Consider the following 21,383-nt stretch of genomic DNA (forward strand, 5'->3'; position numbering starts at 1 on the left):
TATTATCAAGTAACTACCTATTCTCAAATTAAAATTTTATTTAAATTTCAGCAACTCAAGTATTTGAAGTAATTACATCAACAATGCCTTCTATGTCTATAGAACCTCAAATATACCATAACTTGAAAATGACTAACCTCTTCCAGAGAAATTTTTTGTTGCAACATTTCATTCATATGTTTTGTACTATCTGCAACCATTTCTCGCTGTTTTTCACTAGCTTCTCTCTGTTCTTGTCTGAAATTTACAAAATGTAATATTTTGGAAAGTGTAGGAAATAAATATGGCAATGCTGCTGGATAGAAATCTTGGATACATGCCAAATCAGGACAACGAACATGAGCTCTGACTAAGCAATTTGATTAACAAAAAATAGATATTTCATTTATATCTCAATCCTGCGCAGATAGAAACTTGCTTGGAGATTGGAGCTAACTAATATAAGATATATGATGATCAGGGTTGTCCAAAACGAATCGAATATTCGAATGTATTCGAATATCAAAGTATTCGAATACCTTTTCGGCTGATTTTCGAATAATTCCGAATAGTAGCCACTTTTCGCCGTAAACGTGGTGTTTCGTTTCACGGGAATCTTCAAACGACTTTTTACGCTGTCTCACGTATTGTAATGACGATGAAATACAATCGGCACTTTGTTTGTTCATATTCTGTGCGACCGTACGTCGCATAGTGTTGCGACACATTTGCACATTTGAAAAAGTATGTTAATTTTATTTCTATGTGGCCTGCTTATTATTATATCAATCATGATATTTAATCGCAGGTCGGTTATCGTTACTTTAAAGAGAAACACGGCCACCGAGATAAAGTGATTTGCGACCCTTTCGTTTTGCCGATTCAGCAGAACACGACAGGGACAGGAAAACACAGCTGCGAAATAACCCGTGCACGTACAATGTAGTACTTGTCACATTCCAAAATTATTTCAACATTCGGGTTAATAAAGGTTGTCCAAAATGATTGCCGCTTTACAACTTAAATTTATCGCTCAATTGTTAAAAATAGTTAATTCTGTGAGTATGATTCTACCAAACTAACATGATCTGGTTCTAAACACATAAAATTATTAGCGCATATCAGCATAACTGAACAACAGGGACACAATTTTTCTACCCGTATTATTGGAGGCCTATATGGAAAAAAAAACTTTTTGAGTGCTTAAAATAGACATCGTCCTATTTGCCATGTGGACTTATTAGCCGGGAAATACGGTATTTATACCCGTCATTGTTACGATATCCAATAAATTGTCAAAGATGGAAAAACAAGTCGATTTATTAGAAAATAATTTCTGGCAAATAATTTTGATAACGATAGTTAAAAGTATCGATCCTTTACCAGAATGATTTTTTGTTGCGCAAAATAATCCAATCCATGACTAGTACCAGCATTTAAAATGTCATGCCGTATTAATTTAATTTTGTTCAACGTAACTCATGGTTGTATCGACAATCTGTGGACATAAAATGTGTGGTAAACTGACCGATATTATTAAATATTGATTCCTATTTTCCTATTGATAAAATAATGAAAGCATTAATACCAAATACCACGGGTATTTGTGGACATGAAACACGTGGTAAACTGCCCAATTGTAATTAATTTCGGATTCGTATCTACAAAATAAAACATTATAATTCTGAAATGCAACAGCGATCTGTGGCCTTGAAATGTGTGGTAAAATGCCCGATTTACCAACATTTGAGTTATGATAATAGAATTAAATTAACACGGTAAGGCATTTTAAATAGTGGTATCGGTCATGGATTCGAATATTTGCGCAGCACAAAATCATCCTAGTAAAAAGTCCATTCTTTTAAATACAAACCAATGGCAACCATTATCCAAATTAGTTCCCAAAAAACGGGAAAAAGTATAAATTCTTTTTCTCACATGCGACAATTTTTTCGTGAGTACGAAAATAAGAATCAAAAACTAATTATATTCGGCACAATATCACGGCAATCTGTGGACATAGATTGTGTGGCAAACTCGCGATTAATATTAATTTTTGATTCCTATTTTCGTATCTACAAAATACAACGGCGATCTGTGGACTTAGAATGTGTGGTAAACTACCCGATTATAAATAGTTTTTGATTCCTATTTTCATATTTATAAAATAATAAAAGTATTATTACTCAATAATACAACGGCGATCTGCGGACTTAAAATGTGTGGTAAAGTTCCCGAATATAATTAATTTTTGATTCGTATTTTTGTACTCACGAAAAAATTGTCACGAGTCGGAAAAATAACTCATACTTTATCCCGCTTTTTGGCAAATAATTTAGACAATGGTTGGTATTTAAAAGTATGGGCGTTTTACTAGAATAATTTTGTGTTGCGCAAATATTCAAATCCATCATCTATATCACTATTGCCGTATTAATTTAATTCTGTTATCATGACTCATGGTATTATACTGCAGTAATCTGCAAATATGAAATGCCTGGTAATATAGCTAGGTCGTAACTTGTAGATAGCAGTTATTTCATTGCTTATTGTATGGACATTCCTGCATACATTTAGATAAGCTTCAATTAGTGGATTTTATCTTCGAAGTATTCGAAATTTCATATTCGAAAAAAATAATTTCGAATGTATTCGAAATAGTGAACTATTCGATATTGGCCATCCCTGATGATGATATAAAACATTATTAAACAATCCTTTGATAAAATTTACCAAAAAATTAGAGAAAGACTTCAACGTTAGTTAAATTGTCTATCAAACAAACGCTATATTTCCAATCAATTTGCTTACCAACAAAGATATTTTGTTTAAATCGCAATCAGGCTCAACTAAAACTTTGTTTGGGGATTGGAGCCAACTAATATAAGAAATTATTAAACCCTTATTGACAAAAAGCTTTCACAAAATTTACAAAAAATTTGGGGATAAATGTCAACACCAGTAAAATTGTCTATCAAACAAACAATATACTTCTTAAGCGACGATGAAAAAATTATTTACAATTGTTGAAGCAGGTTTTTAGTTTCTTCACCACTCTGCTCTTGAAGCTTTGATATCGTTGATTTAGCATCTTCGTAACTTTTCTTCAGATTTTCATGTTCATCTGATAACTCAATAACCTGAATATATGAAAAGAAAGGATAAACAAACTAAACATAAGTAAAATGCATAGTTGAGCGCATAAAAAAAAGAGTTCTTAAAAACCAAATGTAGGCTATATACCAAAAATTTTATCAAAATTACCAAATTCCTTTTGTAGAAAAAGCAGTAGTAATACAATTTTTGTCAATTCCACTTTTAAGCTCAAAGATGCAAGGTAAAAACACACTACACATAATAAAGACATTTTTTTATATAGATTCTTCAAACATTCTCCTTTGACATCAATAATATTCAAGAATTTTACATTTAATATAATTTTGAACAAACTAAAAGAATCTATTTGCTATTCTGATATATAATAAATTTCACTTTGACAGTATAAAATGATTAACTACTACAAAAGCTCTATATTGTATAGAAATAACAGTCACTGCAATTTATTCGAATTCCTAAACAGAAAGTTTTCGAATATTATTAATCTCATTTATATGGAATTTATAAAATCTGGATATTCATGAAAAGACACTCAACTTACTTTATTTTGCATAGCTTCGAATTTCTTTTTCAAATGTTCAATTTCAGTATTTTGTTCATTAATTTTCTCTTGAGATGACTTAATGGAAGATTCTTTTTCACTCACAATAGAAACCATCTAAAAATATTAGCAATTAGGATTTTCATTCAGGAGGAGAGGAAAGTTGACAAGAGGGTCTAGTCATTTAGCAGACCCTAGTATCTCAACTAGTTTCCAATCCAGGAATTGTCGACTAAATTATATTACGAACATGTGAACTTAAGTTTATTTAAATATTCATTTCAGAATCGTTTGTCCTGTAGCACAGATGATACCTTAATCTTATCAAATAGTAGTCAATTACAAGTTGAAAAGGATAGATTTCTGACAACCACAAAAAATGGTTTTAGTGAATATTAAAAAAAAAAGATTGAGAAGAATTCCAATCGGGTTGAAAACTGTATTTAGAGCTCAATAAGGCGAATGAATTTGTTTCTAACATCATCTTATTTGGGCATAAATATGGCTACAATTTGTCATGATTAGGGTAAGAAAGGGTTATTTGTCATAAACAGCAAAGATTCTAGTTGAGGTCATGTTCACTTTTGCCCCTTATAATTACCCCTTATAATTACCATATGAAAAGAAATGAAGAGTTAGTGTTTTATGTGGATATTTCGACGCTCCAGAAGTGTGTGTACCAATATGGAGGTAACTAATTTTGTTCGCCTACTTTTCATCAAGTTGTGTAAAGGGAAGGAAGCTTTGGGCAGGGGGTATATTCACTTGGCTAACACAAACAGTCCCTGAACTTAAAACTAAAATAAGGAAAATCGGTATAAAATTAGGGCCTAACCCTAACCTGGATCACATACTACAAGAGTACTGCTATTTCTGCACACCTTATTTTTCTCTTCTTCCAATCCATTTCTCTCCTTTTGTATTCCATGTAACGTTTCCTGTAGTTTTTGACAATTTTGCATTAAATCTTCTACTCTACTTTCTAATGTTGATTTTTCTTCTTTTATTTTGGACAAAATTTCTACAGTTTCTTGATTAGAAGTGGAAGCTTCATTTAATTTGGAAGACAATGTTTTTGCATCTTGTTCTGAAACGTTGAGTTTATTGCGAAGTTCTTCTTGTGTTTTACTTGCCTCTTCCAACTTCGTTCTCAAGTCAGGAATTTCCGATTCCAAGGATGATTTTGCAGTTAACAAAGTTTCGTGCGTTGTCTGAAAATATTGTAAAATTTTGAATTATTATCTCAGAATCATATTTTGTTTTGAGGTATAAAATACATCTTTTCGGCATAACATCATAGTAATCATCTTTCAAAGCCAAAACTTATATCTGCTAGTCCATTTATATTATGTTTAATATTGAAAATAAGTATTGTAACAAGATCAGTTTTTTTGCAGAAATACTTTGTCAAGGAAAGATGTCATTCGATCCAAAAACAGTAGGTCTTTATGTAACAGTGGAGTCTTGTCTGGATCGAAGGCATGAAAATGGTACAAAAAAGATAAATACTATGAAAAACATTTGAAAATTACACTCAGCGTTTAACATCCAATAATTATAACCTGAACAACTTCCTAATCCAACAAGTACGGTTTTTCATGGACCATCTTATAAGCCTGTGCGCCTAATGTATGGATCAGGTGGTGTTTTATGCGTTACTGCCTGCATTCGAAACCAGTACCGGTATTGCTTGAAAAACTGTTGCATCTTATAGAACGATGCGGTGCGCTTTATATATGAATAAAAGCCCAATCTGAGAAATTTATAGACAGTACGTCTTATAGTACAATGCACCTGGTCTATGAACTATAAAAGTAATGAGGTAACAATTTAGAGTTTGACAATAACAATGTTTTTACTTGAAGCAAAATAATAAAAAAATAAAATAAAACCTTTATTTCATCCAAGGAAGATTGCACATTTCTGAGTTCAGTATTCAAGTGATCTATCAGTCTGAATAGAGAAAAGAATGAAAGAAATATATTAGAACTTAGAAGCATATAACGGAGCCAGTATATTTGATCAATTTTATTTAATCATAATCACTAATTTTACTACAGATGTTTAGTTATTCAGTATTTATGGATAAATATAAACCCTTCAAACTGTGCTAAAGTGCGAGTAACACTAGCTCCGTTGAATAATGGATAAATACCAAAAACAGATTTTTTATGTGTAGTGTGGGAGCAAAAATGAGATCTAAAATAGGCAAAGGAAAAAAGATATTAAAAAAGAGAGTGAATGAGAGAGATAGTGAGAGAGTAAGAATTTAAAAATTGAAATAACAATGATGATGTAAAATTTAGATCATTAAACATTTGATGTTACCTGTCTTTTTCGGACACAGTATCGTTAAGTGCAATGAGTTGTGCTGAACTATCACCACTGCTTCTCAGTATATCGCCCTTTTCTTTTTCTAAAGTAGCCTTGTCATTTTGAAGTTGTGAAATCTGCAATACGCAAAATAATATCACCAGTTAGACTATTGGTTTAGACTTCAGACATCCAGCTGGACAACACGAAAAATTTTGTTTTCTATCTATACAACGAATTAAGATTTGACGCAGCGACAAGAGCAAAAAAAAATATGTATTTTTACCCATATGGGCGTCTTTTTGACACAACCTGTCGGAGTGTTGACAAGGGCCACACTAAATGGCTAGGCGGGCCGGATTGTGACCCGCAGGGGGCCTGTTGCACACCCCTGATTCAGTTCAATCTTTTCACTGTTAAGTTAGATGACCTAAATGTTTTTGATTTAACTATTAAATGTCCAACGCCTGAATAGAGGAAACGCTTCATTTAAATGAAAATTTTCCACACAAATAACAACAAAAACTTCATATTCTCCAGAATATCTTTCTTAAGCTGCTAAAAATGTTGCCATTTCGTTTTACCTGTTTTTGTGCTTCGTCTAATGCTTTTTCTTTTTCCTCTAAATTAAGTTTCATTTCATCAACTTGAAAATTTGAACTATCACGATCTTTCAACATTATATCTTTTTCAGATTTCTGTGTGCAAAAAAGAAATGTGTTTTATCCCTCAATTCTTTGCCTTGCAAGCTAAACCCTATTTTAATATTCACTGTAGATGTTTTCAAAACGAAGATATACACATACCAGGTTACATAAAGAATTCTCCAATTTTGTTTTTTCGTTTGTTATTTTATCCAATTCCAATTTTTGACTTTCTAAATTTTTTGCATCTTCTTCCGATGCTATCTTCATTTTTTCTAATTCTTGCAACAGTTCAGAATTACGATCTTCAAATTTGGTCACATCAGTTTTGTTCAATTTTTCCTAAAAAATTCAATTTTAGAGTTTTACAGGAAAAAGACATAAAAATATCATTTTGTAAGAAAGTAGCAGCCAAGGTGTCATAATCAGTGATTGGCCTAAGTCTGTATCGGCCGGTTGGTGATTTTGGTGCTAAGTCTTCCAAGACTTTATGTACAAAAAGTAAAAGAATTTTGGCAAAATCTTTAAGTTTGTTTTTGATACAAGAAGAAACAATAGTGTCTTTTTGCATATTGTTAAATATCAGTGAATGCTTGTATAGGGTCTAGTTCAGGAACTTTTTGAGCAGCGGACCCCTATTTGTGAACCTTAGTTTTGACGGTCCCCCATTCTGTGCCGTATTAATTTCTTTGCCTAACCAATGAGATGGGATAATTTTTCATTTACAACACAACCGCCGTTAATGTGATGGATGAGGTTGCTTTTCACTGCATAATTTATCGATTCTCGGAGCAATTTGTGACAAGCAAACTTGTAGATCAGTCTCTACGTCAAGTTTGGACCTGTATTTTGTCATTATATTTGTAAGAGCTGAAAATGTTGACACGCACATGTAGGTCAATGCAAAAAGCAATACAAATTTAATTGCCTCTTCTGACAGCAATGGATATTCGTCCAAAACGCTCAAAAAGGAGCAATTTTGATTGAAATCAATCATTAAATATTGATCAGACGCTTTTCATATCGTTGCGGACATCCTGTGCAGTCATCACGGACCCCTGGGGGTTCGGGGACCCCAGTTTGGGATGACAAAGGCATGAATGAGGGTCATTAAAAATGGAAAAGTTTATATTAAAGTTATCCATGAAACTAAGATCTTAAATATTGGTTCTTGACAGACAACAGTTAGAACCCTAATAGCAAAATGTCTGAAAACTTCCCTCAGCATAGCACTAGTAGGAAGATTAGATACTGTAACACATTTACATCACAAACAAAACCAAAATGCTCGAACAAACAACTTGAGAAATACAGAGTGTTCTAAAAATGGCACCTGTTGCAAATCATATTCAAGCTGACCAAGTTTTACTTTAAGTTCATCAACCATAGCATTGGCAGAATCTCTTTCATTGTACAAATCTTCGAGACTTGATTTGTCATCCACACCAGAAGCCTTTAAAAATGAAAGTCATTAGTCCTAATAATACTAATTTTTAATTACTTGATAATAAAATGCCAGGTGAATATTCGAACTCTCTGAAAACTCCAAAATTATGCTATGCTGAATATCGAATAGTAAAGTAACATATTAATCTCCTAGTATTTAATTACTTGCTTGATTGTCCAGAAATAATACTTATTGAATTGTAGGGTGTCTTCCAACAAAAAAACATTACAAACAAATTTTTATCAAAGCATTTAGTATATTATCATGCTAATGTTACTGCCACCCATTCATGGACTTAATATGGTTTCAAAATATTTTCTCAATTTTCTGTAAAACTATGACCTTGATCCTGCACGAAGCGTAATATCAGTTTGTATATTCATACAATAAGTAATTATAAAATCCAGAATGAGTTTTTTGACAGTAAGATGATAATTTTGATAGATATATACCGGCAAGTACAGTGGTACAGAAATCCCTTATGTACTACACTGATCCATATTAAATTCGAAACCGCGCACAATGCTACTTCAATTCTCTGATACTTAATAATCGCTGCGTTCTCAAAAATACAATATTTTGATCAAGCATGCATATCCAAACTCATGCCGAATATTAAACATGCATCAATAAATGTAAATAATCATATAACTTATGTATTTTCACTAAATTCAGTTTCAAGCTAAATTTATTCATTTCAAATATTGGCCTAGGAGGCTCAAATCATATCTAAAATAAAAATAATAACTATACTGGCCTCACAAAAATATAACTTAGTACGCCAATTTTGACAAAATTAGAATGTGTTAGAGTAAATTCCGTATTTGTGGGTTTCGATAGCTTGCTTATTAGAGCGTTGACTTGAACCATATTAGCATCTTAATTTGAAGATCTCAAGTTCATCAAATTCCATTCTCACCAAGAATGTGATCTAGCAAGGATGTAGTATCGAGCCAGGAAGATTCAGTCCTCTCAAAAACAGTAGATGCTTACATATCAGTATCTGCTTATGTAGAGCCTTGTTTAGAGCAAAGGGTGTGAATGAGCAGTATATGAAAAAAGATAAGTTGGTATCGCAGGTTGACCATTTTACCCAGATTGTAATAAATTTACCACTAAATAAATTAAAATTGTAAATATTTATTTCTGTTCAGCACAACTAAAAACTTTACCCGTGTGGTTTCCAAATCTCTCAGCAGTGATTGGGAACGACTCAATTCCATGGATAAACTTGCATCCAACTCCTTGATTTTCTCCTGAGATGATTTCACCTCAGACTAGGAGGGGGAACGAGAGCAAGCGAAAATTTGAGGGAGGGAATGAGGTTGAAAAAGAAATTTTAAATCCAAACAAGATAGAATCAAATTTTTCAGGAATTTTATTGAGTTGAGGAAAGTTAAAAGCAGAAAAGAAAATGAAAGAAATTGAAATGGGGATAAAAGCAATAAACATGCAAACATAACATGCAATATATTAATAATCATCATTTGATGCAAAGTTAGGTTTTTAATAAATCATAATCCAAAATATATAAGTTTTCCGAGATAATTCTTGACAAATCAACTGAAATAATACGTAATTGAGCCACCATATTATACTTGTATTATACTTGTTAGGAATGCTAAGAAAATTGTAGCACTATATTATAATTAGGATTGATGACACCTAAAGCACATTTATTTTTACAGATATTGTCAAAAAAAGTCTTGGTGATAATGTGATAATGTATAAAAGCATTAATGCCACCCATTAATATTATGAGGATATTTCTGAAATATTTTAATGATGACACCAAAGCTCAAACAAATACAAGCCAAACAATATTTAAAGCTCATCTCCATTTTACAGGATTGCAAATTTTTCACTTCACGCCTTCCATCAAAAAGCCACACAAATGACACAATATATATGATTTTGGGTTTAAATCCTGACTAATCCAACCCCGTAGCAAGCCTAATTTTGAATGTAGGATTAGTCGAACCTATAATACTAGAGAAATTACAACATCCTCATACTCGAGATACTCTTCAACTCACATAAAGAATTGTTCAGAGGAACAGTGAAACACATTTTATGAGTAATATGTACAAAAAGTTCCATTCCAGTCATAGTATTACTAAAAAATTTTATATGAATGTGCAATTCAATTTTGAAAAAAATGGGATACTTTGATTAACAACTACAAATTGCTTTTTGTATCCTAAAATCATATTTTACAAAATGCTAAAAAAAATCTAAAAAAGTATAACAAAATCCACCTGCAAATCATCTTTATTAATTGCTTCTTCTTCAAGACGAAACTGTAGATCTTCTACTTTGGTTTTCTGTTCATTGAGTTCTTGCCTAAGAGTGACTTTCTCAAGATCCGCTCGTTCTACGAGTTCTTTTAGAGAGTCGATTTGAGTTTCTTTCTCAACAACCAACTAAAACGATTGAAAAAGTTGAATGAATCCATTATAAGTTTGTAAAATCCCTATTTTAGAAAATTCCCAGAATTTCAGACTTTTGTCACTTGCCAGTCTATGTTGTATACGAGTTTTTTATATGTGATATAAAAGAAATAAGATTTCTGACTAACAAATCGCTAAATATTTTTCATTGGTAAAAAGAATATTTAATGGAAAACATGAAAAACTCTGAAAATTATGCACAAGACTGTTGATAGTTAAAAAATGCTTATCTAAGTCAGTCTGATCTCAATCAGACAAAACGTTATAGAAATGCATTTGTGTTAGTGTGCAGAAAGACATTTGAATTAACAATTATATACAAAATTTATAAACTGAAATTTTTCCAATTTAGCAAGCTCTATCCAATTATGTTACACCTGAATGATGTGATTAAATTTTGTAACCTTTACGCAATAATGAAAAATAGAATCAGAAATTCTGTTTATTATCCAGAGTAACTAACCTCCTGATATCGTATTTGGAGTTCTTCCAATTCTTTCTTCATTAACGTAGATTCTTGTATTGTCTGCATCATATCCGATCTTTCCATATCTCTTTCCACCATAAGAGATTCCACATGTTGTTGTTTTTCCTTCAAAGCTTCTTGCAAAGCAGATGTTCCACCCATAGCTGTCTTTCTTTGATACCTTGAAGAGACTTCTGATTTCTGAATATAAATATTTATCATTGGAACCCATGTGGCAATGTGTAATTGCATTGGTATTATCCAGGGCTGAAAATTTTTCAATTGCGATAGTTCTATCACAAAATTTTTGTAATACCATCCCTCAAATTCCAAATTTTTTCAAATAAATCTTAAGTTTTCCAAAAACTGTTTGCTTTACATACCGTAGATACATTTTTAACCGCAATCTGCAGTAATACCTACACTCATCATTGGACTTCTTCTTTTTATGCTATGCCTAATGCGTGGCCTTTATTAATATAGTGAGATAACTTTTATTATATTTTTTTAAGTAAAATTGGACATTAGTGCTATATTAAAAGTAATTTTTGATAACTAATTTTCAAAAATAGATGAAACTATTTTGTTGAAGCATACAATCATTCAAAATTTTTGAAATTGAAACTACAGTTATAGTAAAGCAGAGGAGTCAACGGTATGGCCATACTTAGATGCTATATTACAACAAAGCTAGGGTTGTAGTCAGTGGGGAGTTTTGAGGGTATGACCCCCTTTTGGATTATGAGAAAAAAAAAATTTCTACATCATGCCTAGCAATTTTTCGTGACTCGAAACCCATTTTGGAATATCAAGTCACTTAAACCCCGGGTTTTCCGGCCCCCCAGTCGAATTCGATATCTGGTACAGTATAATTCGCAATTATAAATTTCAGAACCACCGCTTCAAAAAATCCTGGCTACGACCCTGGACACAGCTACTGTATCTAAAGTTGTCTGATGTTCTAACAATGTTCCAGCATTACTGATAAGGATTTGTATTCGAAGATTGGTATTTACAAACTATTAAAACAATCATTATAAATCAAGTATTGTTTGTTCATCCTGAAGATAAAAGCAAATTGGCTTGATTTTAATATTGAAATATAATAGTCATGAAGTTATTTCATTTATTATATTTCCTATGCAAATAGAGTAAGATATATTTGTTGCTAGTTACTCGGTACCTGTAAAGAGCTTGGTTTGAATAAAAACTGCAACTGCCGCTGTTGGAAAAAGGCAAGATTTGGAAAATTGGATTCCGGTAATCAAAATTATTACTTTGACAAAGGAATTCGGTATATATTTAATATTGCAAGTATTGCAAATTTGAATTTAAGGGAAAATTTTAGAATTCAAAACTTGCAATATATGAATGACTCTGAAAGTCAAAATTTTGCATGAATAAACTAATTATTCAAGGCATGGTTACTTTCACTTGGAATTCAAAAGAACTCACTCAAAAGTGATATTACATCGGTTAGTCAACACACTCAAATACAGTATTGAGAAAATTAGATTGAGGAGAATATTTACAAATGCCAAAATATGAAAATTTTCAGAATAAAAGCGTCCAGTAATAATGAGTATATTATTAATATTTCAAAGGTAGGAAAATTATAAGCTGATGTAATTAAATTGAACCTTTTAATCTTTAATAAGGCCAAAGACAGTAATTATCTGTAAATTTCAATATAGCAATAAATATTTAAAAATAAATCTATAATACAGCTATTATAATAATATCTTATATATAGGCATGAATTACTTCCAGACTAACTTGTGCAAACCATTTTAGACGCTCGATAGAAATGTGCAAAAAATATAACTACTTTAAATATTGGAAGTTAAGAATATCTTCGAAAATAAACCTTTTTTAAAGAATTTTCGCTTTCAAAATTGAGTTATTTCACTCAAATTTCCCCCAAATGTAGCTGCTACCGTAGTTACTCTAAAAAAGCTATTACCATATATAGGAGATCTATGTAATATAAGAATTCAGGATATCCGGCATGTCTGATTGAGAGCAGTCATTTTGAATATATGAATAAAATAGGAATGAATAAAACCTGAATAAACTTACAATTCCTTTTGGTTTTGCTCCTGTGAATGAGCTGGTGGAACTAATTGAAGCCACTGAACTACCGGGAGAACGAATTCCTGTCGTCGCTTTCTTCTTTGCGGCACTTGCAGCAGTCTCTCTCATGAGACCTTTTGAAGCTGAAATATTATTAGAATAAACTATGGTTAGTTCCACAAGTCTCTCCTCAAATAACATTTTGTTTGTGTTAGTGTACAGAAAAATATTTCAAGATATCAACAGTCTCTATCAAACTCAAACTTTTTTTTCCTACAAAATTATACTTGTGCAGTGCCTTGTTCGCAGTGGAGAAGCGTACAAAAAAAATAATTTGAGATAAATGCATGTAGATTAAACAGTCTGCAAAAACTGAAAGCAAAATCAAAATTTTTTGCCAATTTTTCCTGCGTATAAATCAACATATTTTCATATTGCTGTATCATGAAGTATAAGTACGATGCTTGTAATGTCTAGGACTAAGAATGGTTAACCGATTTTAGATGGTAAACGGTTACGGTTTATTTTAACCGTTAACTGCCATCTCAGGTACAAATCATCTTTACAATGAAATCATTAGTTTATCGCAAATTTATATCCTGTGAGGTTTAATTCAAAAGAATATCACTAACTGTATTGGTACAGACTCAATAAATGTGAAAAATAATTGAGGTCTCAATATTGCTGATTATGAAAATTTGACAATGATAAATTAAGAATCAGTTTTCGGTCAAAATATATTATTCATGATTTTATTGCACAAGCGTCTGTCTATTCAATGTCATCCAAGGTAGTTGGTGCTGTTTTACGTCAAATGTCACGCTGCGGTTAACCGGTTAATTTTACCTGGTTAACGGTTGAAGGGTTTCCTCTGAAATCCCCAGCCCTATTAATTATACAACAGATAATTTGATATCAAGCCATAATTTTCCTATACAAAAATTACAACTTTTCATTAAAAATCTTTTTCCCAGAAATCTCATTTCTTTATAGAAGAATAGGTAGAAAAATTGACAGAAGCATACTTGATGTGTTTACATAAAAATAAAAATTTATTTAAGCTATAAATAACACCATTGTTTCACGAACCTGTCCTTGGTGTACTAGGAACCAACTTCTTTACTTTATGCAAAGGCGCAAATAAACCATGCAACATCTCGCATGTAAAATATCTGAAATGAAATGAAAAAATTGTTTTACCCCGTAAAACATCTTATTGACTTAAACCTCTAATACGGTGGTTCTCAAACGGTGGGGCATGCCCCACAAAGTGGGCGTGAACAATTTATTTGAGGGGGCGTGAAGCTGAACTAAAAATAAAAATATTAGTTAGATTTGATCTTGCCCGCCTTATTTCGGATATTTAAATTTGGCTTTTCATTTATTTCATTATTTATGTTCCATTTACATATTTCAACGTGTTTTCGAATAAAACATACTTTCTCCTTACTATCTCTTATTTGTAGCTTATTGCTAGCTAGTGATTTTTGAGTTGGGATGCGAGACTTGACGAATTCTAAAATAGGGGCGTGGCTCGAAAAGTTTTGAGAACCCCTGTTCTAATATATCATAAAAAAACGTTCTTCAAAACTTCTGAAAATCTGACAAAATTGATTTGTCATCTCTTACCTTTTACCCTGTACAGATCCATCATTTTTACCCTGTGGTTCTTCCAATTCAACACCAACCCATGTACCTTTGGCAAATTGAGTTTCACCAACATATCTTGCAAAACCTTCAAAATGAAACATAAAATGATCATAATTGATAACATAGAACAGAAAATATAAAATTTTTAATGTATTTTTATATTTTATGAAACGGTCATAATTATGTAAATCAAATACAATTTTCAACCCAAAGACAAATAAAATAGCTAGTCAAATTACCAATTTTTGCAGCGTTCACGATAACTTTGTCACCAACAGTGAAATCTTGAACTGCAGCAGCGGTAGACTGACTTGGAGTTCCAAATCTCAAGCTTCTAATGGATGATGCTGGACTACGAACTGTAAAGAAAAGATATTCAAGTTTGCTGTGGTTCGGAGTGAATCTATATCTGGCTTGGACTTACGTTTATAGGTTGGAAAAATTTTGGCTCTGACTTTGGCTAAGGAAATTTTATCTCAAGACTGCAGCTCTGAGAGTTCGATATTTGATAACAAAACCTTTGGCATATGGAAGCATTTTATATAGACTGTTTTCTTAATAATAAAATTAATTAATGATTTTGAGTTTCAGATTTTTTGTTGAAAATTTGGCTTCTTTCGACACCCAGAAAATCAGAGTTCCGACTTCAATGCGTTCAAAATGCGATTCTACTTCAAAGAAGCAATACCAAAGTCGGATTCAGTTGGGGCCATCAATATCTCAAAGTATTTTTGGCAACAAAGACAGAGGCATATTATCTGTCATGTCTATAACCAGTCATTCAATTAGTTCCAAATTCTCAGTTTCAATAAGAATCGTTGAGAAAATTTCATATTTTGAATTCAATTTACTTCATACAAATACCTTTAGATTTTGTTTCTTTCGGACCTTCCCTTGCTTTTAATGCAGCAGCAGTTAATGGTGCTGTTTTGGGCGTCGAGGCATCACCTGACACTGTACGACTGGCACCTGGGAATTGAAATATAAATAATTCTTATTGACGTGTGCTTTTCTGATGCAGATTAAAGATTTTTGCAAAGCGTATAACCATGTTTCATGCTCGATTGAATCACAATCAAGCTTGGTTTATCGCCTGAAATCGCTTTGAATTGAATTTCATATTACCCGATTTTCGGCGCTCCAAAAGTGTGTGTACCAACATTGAGGTAACTAATTTTGTTTGCCTAATTTACATCAAGTTGTGTAAAGGAAAGGAAATTTATGTGCACAGGGTAGATTCACTTGGCTAACACAGACAGTCCCCGAATTCGAAATAGAACTAAAATAAGGAAAATCGGAATAAAACTATGGCCTCACCCTCTATGGGGGTACCCCATTTTTCGCTAAAATACACTACTAAAAATTAGAACTACCGTATTTAAAGTATAATAAAAAGTTCAAAAACTGAAATTTGAACTGATTATATTCATCAAACAAATACGCATTCAACCTCCAAAATACTTGACTAAATCAAAGCTTTAGTTCCCACTTTGAGTCAATAAACAGCTGGAGTAGTGTAAAACGGTTATGCCACCAATAGAGTATCATAAAATTCTACAAGTTAGTGCCCTTCAAACATTGGTAAATTGTTGCATAACATCTCTTCAAACCAGTAATAAATAAAAAATGAATTGCACAACAGAGGTAATAGAAATCATTCAATATCAAACTTATTATTCTCTCAAACCTGAGATACTTGATGATTTACTGGAAGATCCATTTGCATCAACTTTTGTCAATTTAGCTGGGCGAGCAAATATTCCATGCAGAGGTTGGCACTAAAAAAGTAATTTTTTTTTTGTCAGAACCTTTTCAATTGCTCCCAACCAATAACAAGATGAACAACAGCTCATAATATATACAATCCAGAGTCTACAGAACCTTTTTTTATATATTGCGGTAGTGAAAAAAAAATTTGATGAGAAAATCTTTTTTATTGCTCACAATCAGGCACAAGACAAGTGACAGATAATAAAGTATACAATCCTGAATCCACAATAACTTTTTTTTATTTATTGCAGTTATATCTAGTCAAGAGAATTCAGCTTAACAATGAAGGACTATCATTTCTATGAATGAAAATGTGTTTTTGTGTGATACATTTGACAATAATAACATGACTGCATAGTCAACACACTTCTGACATTAATAAGCACATGAAACAAGCACTTATTCACCTCAAAATATTTGACACCAGCTACAGTTCCATCATTTTTTCCTTCCTCTTTATCCAACACAACACCTGCCCAATCACCAGGAGCAAACTGTGTTGGGCCAAGAAATTTTATGACACCTGATTTGGTACCGCTTACCAAAACTCTTGTACCTGAATTTGAAAGAAAAATTTCAGAGATAAAAAGAATAATTTAACACAAATTTAAGTTATTAACATTTCAGTATAATTCTGCAAAGTCGCAGGACTCCCCCAAACTCTCTATATTTCTTGAATTCATTAAGATTGTATTCCATGACATGAGTATTATTTACATAATTTAATGCATCTTGACTTGACAACTTTTAGGAAAAAAAATGATTCCCCATACTGGAAATAAAATTATATGAAACTGTAAGATGCACACTAAAAAGGATTTTAAATCAACTTTAGTAAAAGCCAAATGGTGAAAAGTAAAATTCCACTGTTTAAAACATCCATAAACTAAAATCCTTGAGAAAATTTACAAAATTATATTATAAGCCAAAGTTGAAAAGTGGAAATTGTAAATGAGCATTGCCTGACTAATACAAACAGTTATTGTATGCATTTAAAAATAATTAGGCTACTATGAACTGCAGTTATTCGCTTTGACATTAGACTCAAGAGTGTGGTGGCCGTTGGCTAGGGATATAAGAATGGTTCTGGAAAAAGCTTTTCACAAAATAGTAAAATAACATCATAATCAATCATCATACCTACTACAAAACTACTTCCTACAGATCCTCCACCCGCTGATGAAGTTGCTTTAGGAGGCCTGATTCCGCCTGATATACACAGAAAAATATAAAATTGAAATTAAAACATTTTTTCATTAAATAGTCAGGTTATAGTTAAAGCCAAAAGCAGCTGCGGTAGACAGTCAATTCCTAGTGGGGCCTATATATGAATAAGGTATTTAAAATGTCAACATCTTGATAATAAATGTAATTTTTAGATATACACAAATTTCGGGGCTCCCGAAGTATGCGAACCAAGATGGCGGACATCGGAACGTAATATGTGTACTAGGTTAGGGGTTAGGCCATAATTTTAGGTATAAATACTACGGGAGGCTCTTGGCTAGTCTTCGAACTGATAATAGGACTAAATTAGGGAAAATTGGAAAAAAATTATCGCCTAACCCTAACCTGTTACCCATGTTACGATCCGATGTCCGCCATCTTGGTTCGCATACTTCGGGAGCACCCAAATTTCTTACTCAAATCAGACCAAGGCACAGTTCCCCGATTTCAATATTTCCCGACATTTGATTGAATACAAGAGTGCTACGCACAAATATATGGACACGTTAGACCAGAGCGAATCAGTCTTTACCGGTACCTTTGACGCTACCGGTACCCTCAAAAAAGTTCTAAATTTCCAGTAGCAAGAATTTTGCAGAATCAAAACGTACAGCCAGTCATGACACTGACTAAAATCCGTGTTCCCATGGATAAAAAATAATACAGCAAAATTTTAGACGAAATATCAAATTTCATAGAATGCACGCAAAATTTTGAAATAAATAAAAGTAATAGCCTTCTAGCGAAGAAATTAATCTTTAACCACTGAAAATTTCAAAGCAATTGGTCCAGTATTCGAAGAGAAAAGCGATTTTTTAAAAACATGTCAAAGAACAAGAACAACAACATAATATTGAAACCATCGTTATGGCCACTAAACGTGTCCAAAAACAAACACTCAATTTGTCGTGAAAGCAAGGGCGTCTGGCACAATGGCAGATGCATTGGGAAGTGCCATGCTTTTCTTGATAATAATTCGAATCAATCGTGACATGCGTCGACCCCCAAATGACTAAAATTCGATTCGTATGACATAGTCAGGTGGGGGTTAGAAACCACCTGTGCAAAAATGGTTATGCCACGCCAACTAGAAGTACCATACTTGACGGCATTTAGTGAACTAGCCCCCTTCTATATTGTTCCACACTTCATTTTACATAAAATGGGTTTCTCTGAAACGGGACAATGTCACCCCATTTGTATAGTGTGCTGTTCAGACAAACCCATTTTACAGATGATCAGACACCCCTCTATTGGGAGACGTCTGGACATTGTTGTCCCTCAATTTCAGTAATAATACAGTCTAATGAAGTTACGCAAAATACTACAAAAAAGCGCAATCTAGTAACGTCATCATTGAATTCCTTGGAATAAAATAATCCGATTTACCGGAAGGAAAAATTTTTTACCATAGCATTCAAGAGTTTATAGCAAAAAACGGCAATTTTGGTCATGTGAGGGCCACGATTAACTTGGGTTATTATTGAGACAAGCATGGTGTGATATGACACATCTGACGTGGTCCCAGACGCCCCTCGTTTGTGAGACACAGAGAGTGTTTGTTTTATAGAGCCAAATGGAGGGAAATTCTTGGAATTTGTTTAGTTTGCTGTGAGGGCGATATGAATGCAGGAATGTTCAAATTTTTTAAATTGGCATAAACTATTCAACCTGTAAATAAATAACAAATAAATCTACAAAAACAACATACTCGGCTTTGGAATTCCTTTCGTTATTTTACTGGGTTGCTTCAATCCAGATGGTTTCTCAGCCATCTCTGTCCTTCAGTTTTTCAATTTCGATTCATGCAGAAGTACGTTCCCTTCAATTAATTGTGAAAAATAACGAAATAATCCACTCAATAAATTTTCATTCGATTATTTAGACAACAGATTTCATTTGTGCACCAGAACTAAAGAACTTGTAAACTAAATGAGGAAAACTTGGTAGTCCAGCAACAGTGACGACAGACTTGTTGTGACATTGCTTTCAAGAATAGTACATAATTAGTGCACCTTATCGCGGATAAATAATTATCATACAGCTATCCGGCAGTTGGCGCTATCGGACAATAAATTTATAAATAATTCGATGAAAATATGCTGAGCATAAAATATAATAAGAATTAAAACAGAGGTATATTAATTTATACTAATCTATTTTGGTCTTGGCTGAATATATATATTATTATATGTTACCCTCCTTAATATACCGTATTTGCTCGTTTAATAGCCCGGGCGCTTATTTTTTTAAACATACTCACTAACCCGGCATTCAAACCGGCCCTTATTCAAGCAGGGGCGCTTGTTATTTTTAAAGTAAAATTACACACAAAAATACCGGTAGATAAGATCGATCGTTACAATAATTAATACCGTATATTGTCATTTCCAGTTCTCAAGTATGATTTAAACGAGAATAATGAAAATTTTGACTTTTTCTACGCACCGCAGGTACAAATCCGCAAAAAAAAAAAAACTTTTACACCGGGCGGGTATTCAAGCACCGGCCCTTATATATTTTTATTTCCTGTTCACACGGGCGGCTATTCAAACGGGCCCTTAATTAATCAAGACCGGGCGTTAAAACGAGCATTCACGGTATAAATACAGTGGGAACTCTACCTAGGAAAGGCTTTGGATACGAAAAATCCAACTTACGAAAATTATCATCCTAAAAATATTGCTTAGAGCCTTATAGACGTAAAATTTTCTACATACAAAAGGCCGAAATCCGAAAATAAAAAAAACGCGTGTAGTGATATTTGCTTGTTTTAGATCAATTTAATGCAGGCATGTCCAATTCGTATTTTATATTCGAATATCGCGACTTCCGAATATTGTTTTTTGTGTTTATAAGAATAACGAATATGGCCCAAATTTTCCAGGGCCACCCGTCAACGTTTTGATATAACATTTTACAAATATTTCATATTTTATCGTAATCTTATCAAACGCAGATTTTTCCATTTCTTGCATTTTAGAGCGTATAAAAAAGCACTTTAATATATTTATTCTCAATCGCAGATTTCATCGTTGTCCCGGCGTCGGGGAAACAAAAAATAAAATCATAACAGCCGACATGAAATAGTTGAATCAGCGCCGACTCAAACAATCTCAATTCTCCATTATTGGCGGATGAGAATCGGGTTCACTCATTTGATTATGACGATGATCACGTAAAAACATTTGTGTTTTTCTGAATCAACGAGTGGTTTCGTCACCACAATAAAAATTAAAGCCCGCGGTAGCTGCCCTGAAGACCGCACAGCAACTAGTTGTCATCTTATTGCCACGTTTGTTTCCGCAGGTACGTACGTATTACAATGTATCTCAATCAGTTTCAGTTGCTAGCGAAATTCACTGATAAGACGATTATACACGTAACAGTTGAAACAAAAGAAAATAAATGGTGAAATAATTAAAAGTTGAAAAGATGAAAAAAATAAAAAGAAACGAAAAACCAAAACAAAAGATTCGAATTTTGAATTTCTTGTGTGTGTGCTCATTTTCGAACATTGTCAACTTTTACTGCCTTTTCTCACCTCGTCCAACCGCCGTCCTCCTACTGGCCACGGCTTCCGCTTAGCCTAGCCCAGTCGGCCAACGCCAAAGGTAAACAAACATACCGTCCGTAGTTTTTATTCGGTATTTCTCTGCCCTCTCTTCTTTTCCTATGTACCTTTTTCATTCATTAAGCAGTAAAC

At 32.9% G+C, this 21,383-nt stretch overlaps 1 protein-coding gene across 4 annotated transcripts in view; it reads right to left on the reverse strand.

The window, feature by feature from the left end:
• Positions 1 to 19,649, reverse strand: part of LOC120345352 (uncharacterized) — a 43,182-nt gene extending 23,533 nt beyond the window's left edge. For 3 of the 4 annotated variants that reach the window (XM_078114945.1, XM_039414773.2, XM_078114946.1), the window contains exons 1-21: positions 19,389 to 19,649; positions 17,591 to 17,659; positions 16,858 to 17,006; positions 16,368 to 16,458; positions 15,545 to 15,649; positions 14,920 to 15,039; positions 14,660 to 14,765; positions 14,120 to 14,202; positions 13,037 to 13,173; positions 10,955 to 11,158; positions 10,300 to 10,464; positions 9,214 to 9,318; positions 7,928 to 8,047; positions 6,757 to 6,936; positions 6,535 to 6,648; positions 5,966 to 6,087; positions 5,530 to 5,590; positions 4,519 to 4,848; positions 3,638 to 3,754; positions 3,001 to 3,119; positions 138 to 237 (exon numbers count right to left, since the gene is read on the reverse strand). In XM_078114945.1, the coding sequence (XP_077971071.1) occupies positions 138 to 237; positions 3,001 to 3,119; positions 3,638 to 3,754; positions 4,519 to 4,848; positions 5,530 to 5,590; positions 5,966 to 6,087; positions 6,535 to 6,648; positions 6,757 to 6,936; positions 7,928 to 8,047; positions 9,214 to 9,318; positions 10,300 to 10,464; positions 10,955 to 11,158; positions 13,037 to 13,173; positions 14,120 to 14,202; positions 14,660 to 14,765; positions 14,920 to 15,039; positions 15,545 to 15,649; positions 16,368 to 16,458; positions 16,858 to 17,006; positions 17,591 to 17,659; positions 19,389 to 19,452 (2,661 nt within the window). In that variant the 5' untranslated portion in view covers positions 19,453 to 19,649. The remainder of the gene's footprint in view (positions 1 to 137; positions 238 to 3,000; positions 3,120 to 3,637; positions 3,755 to 4,518; positions 4,849 to 5,529; positions 5,591 to 5,965; positions 6,088 to 6,534; positions 6,649 to 6,756; positions 6,937 to 7,927; positions 8,048 to 9,213; positions 9,319 to 10,299; positions 10,465 to 10,954; positions 11,159 to 13,036; positions 13,174 to 14,119; positions 14,203 to 14,659; positions 14,766 to 14,919; positions 15,040 to 15,544; positions 15,650 to 16,367; positions 16,459 to 16,857; positions 17,007 to 17,590; positions 17,660 to 19,388) is intronic. The other variant, XM_039414774.2, reaches the window with a different exon arrangement.
• Between the last annotated feature and the right edge of the window lie 1,734 nt (positions 19,650 to 21,383).

The sequence above is a fragment of the Styela clava genome, chromosome 8, assembly GCF_964204865.1.
Source record: "Styela clava chromosome 8, kaStyClav1.hap1.2, whole genome shotgun sequence".
Taxonomy (NCBI): domain Eukaryota; kingdom Metazoa; phylum Chordata; class Ascidiacea; order Stolidobranchia; family Styelidae; genus Styela; species Styela clava.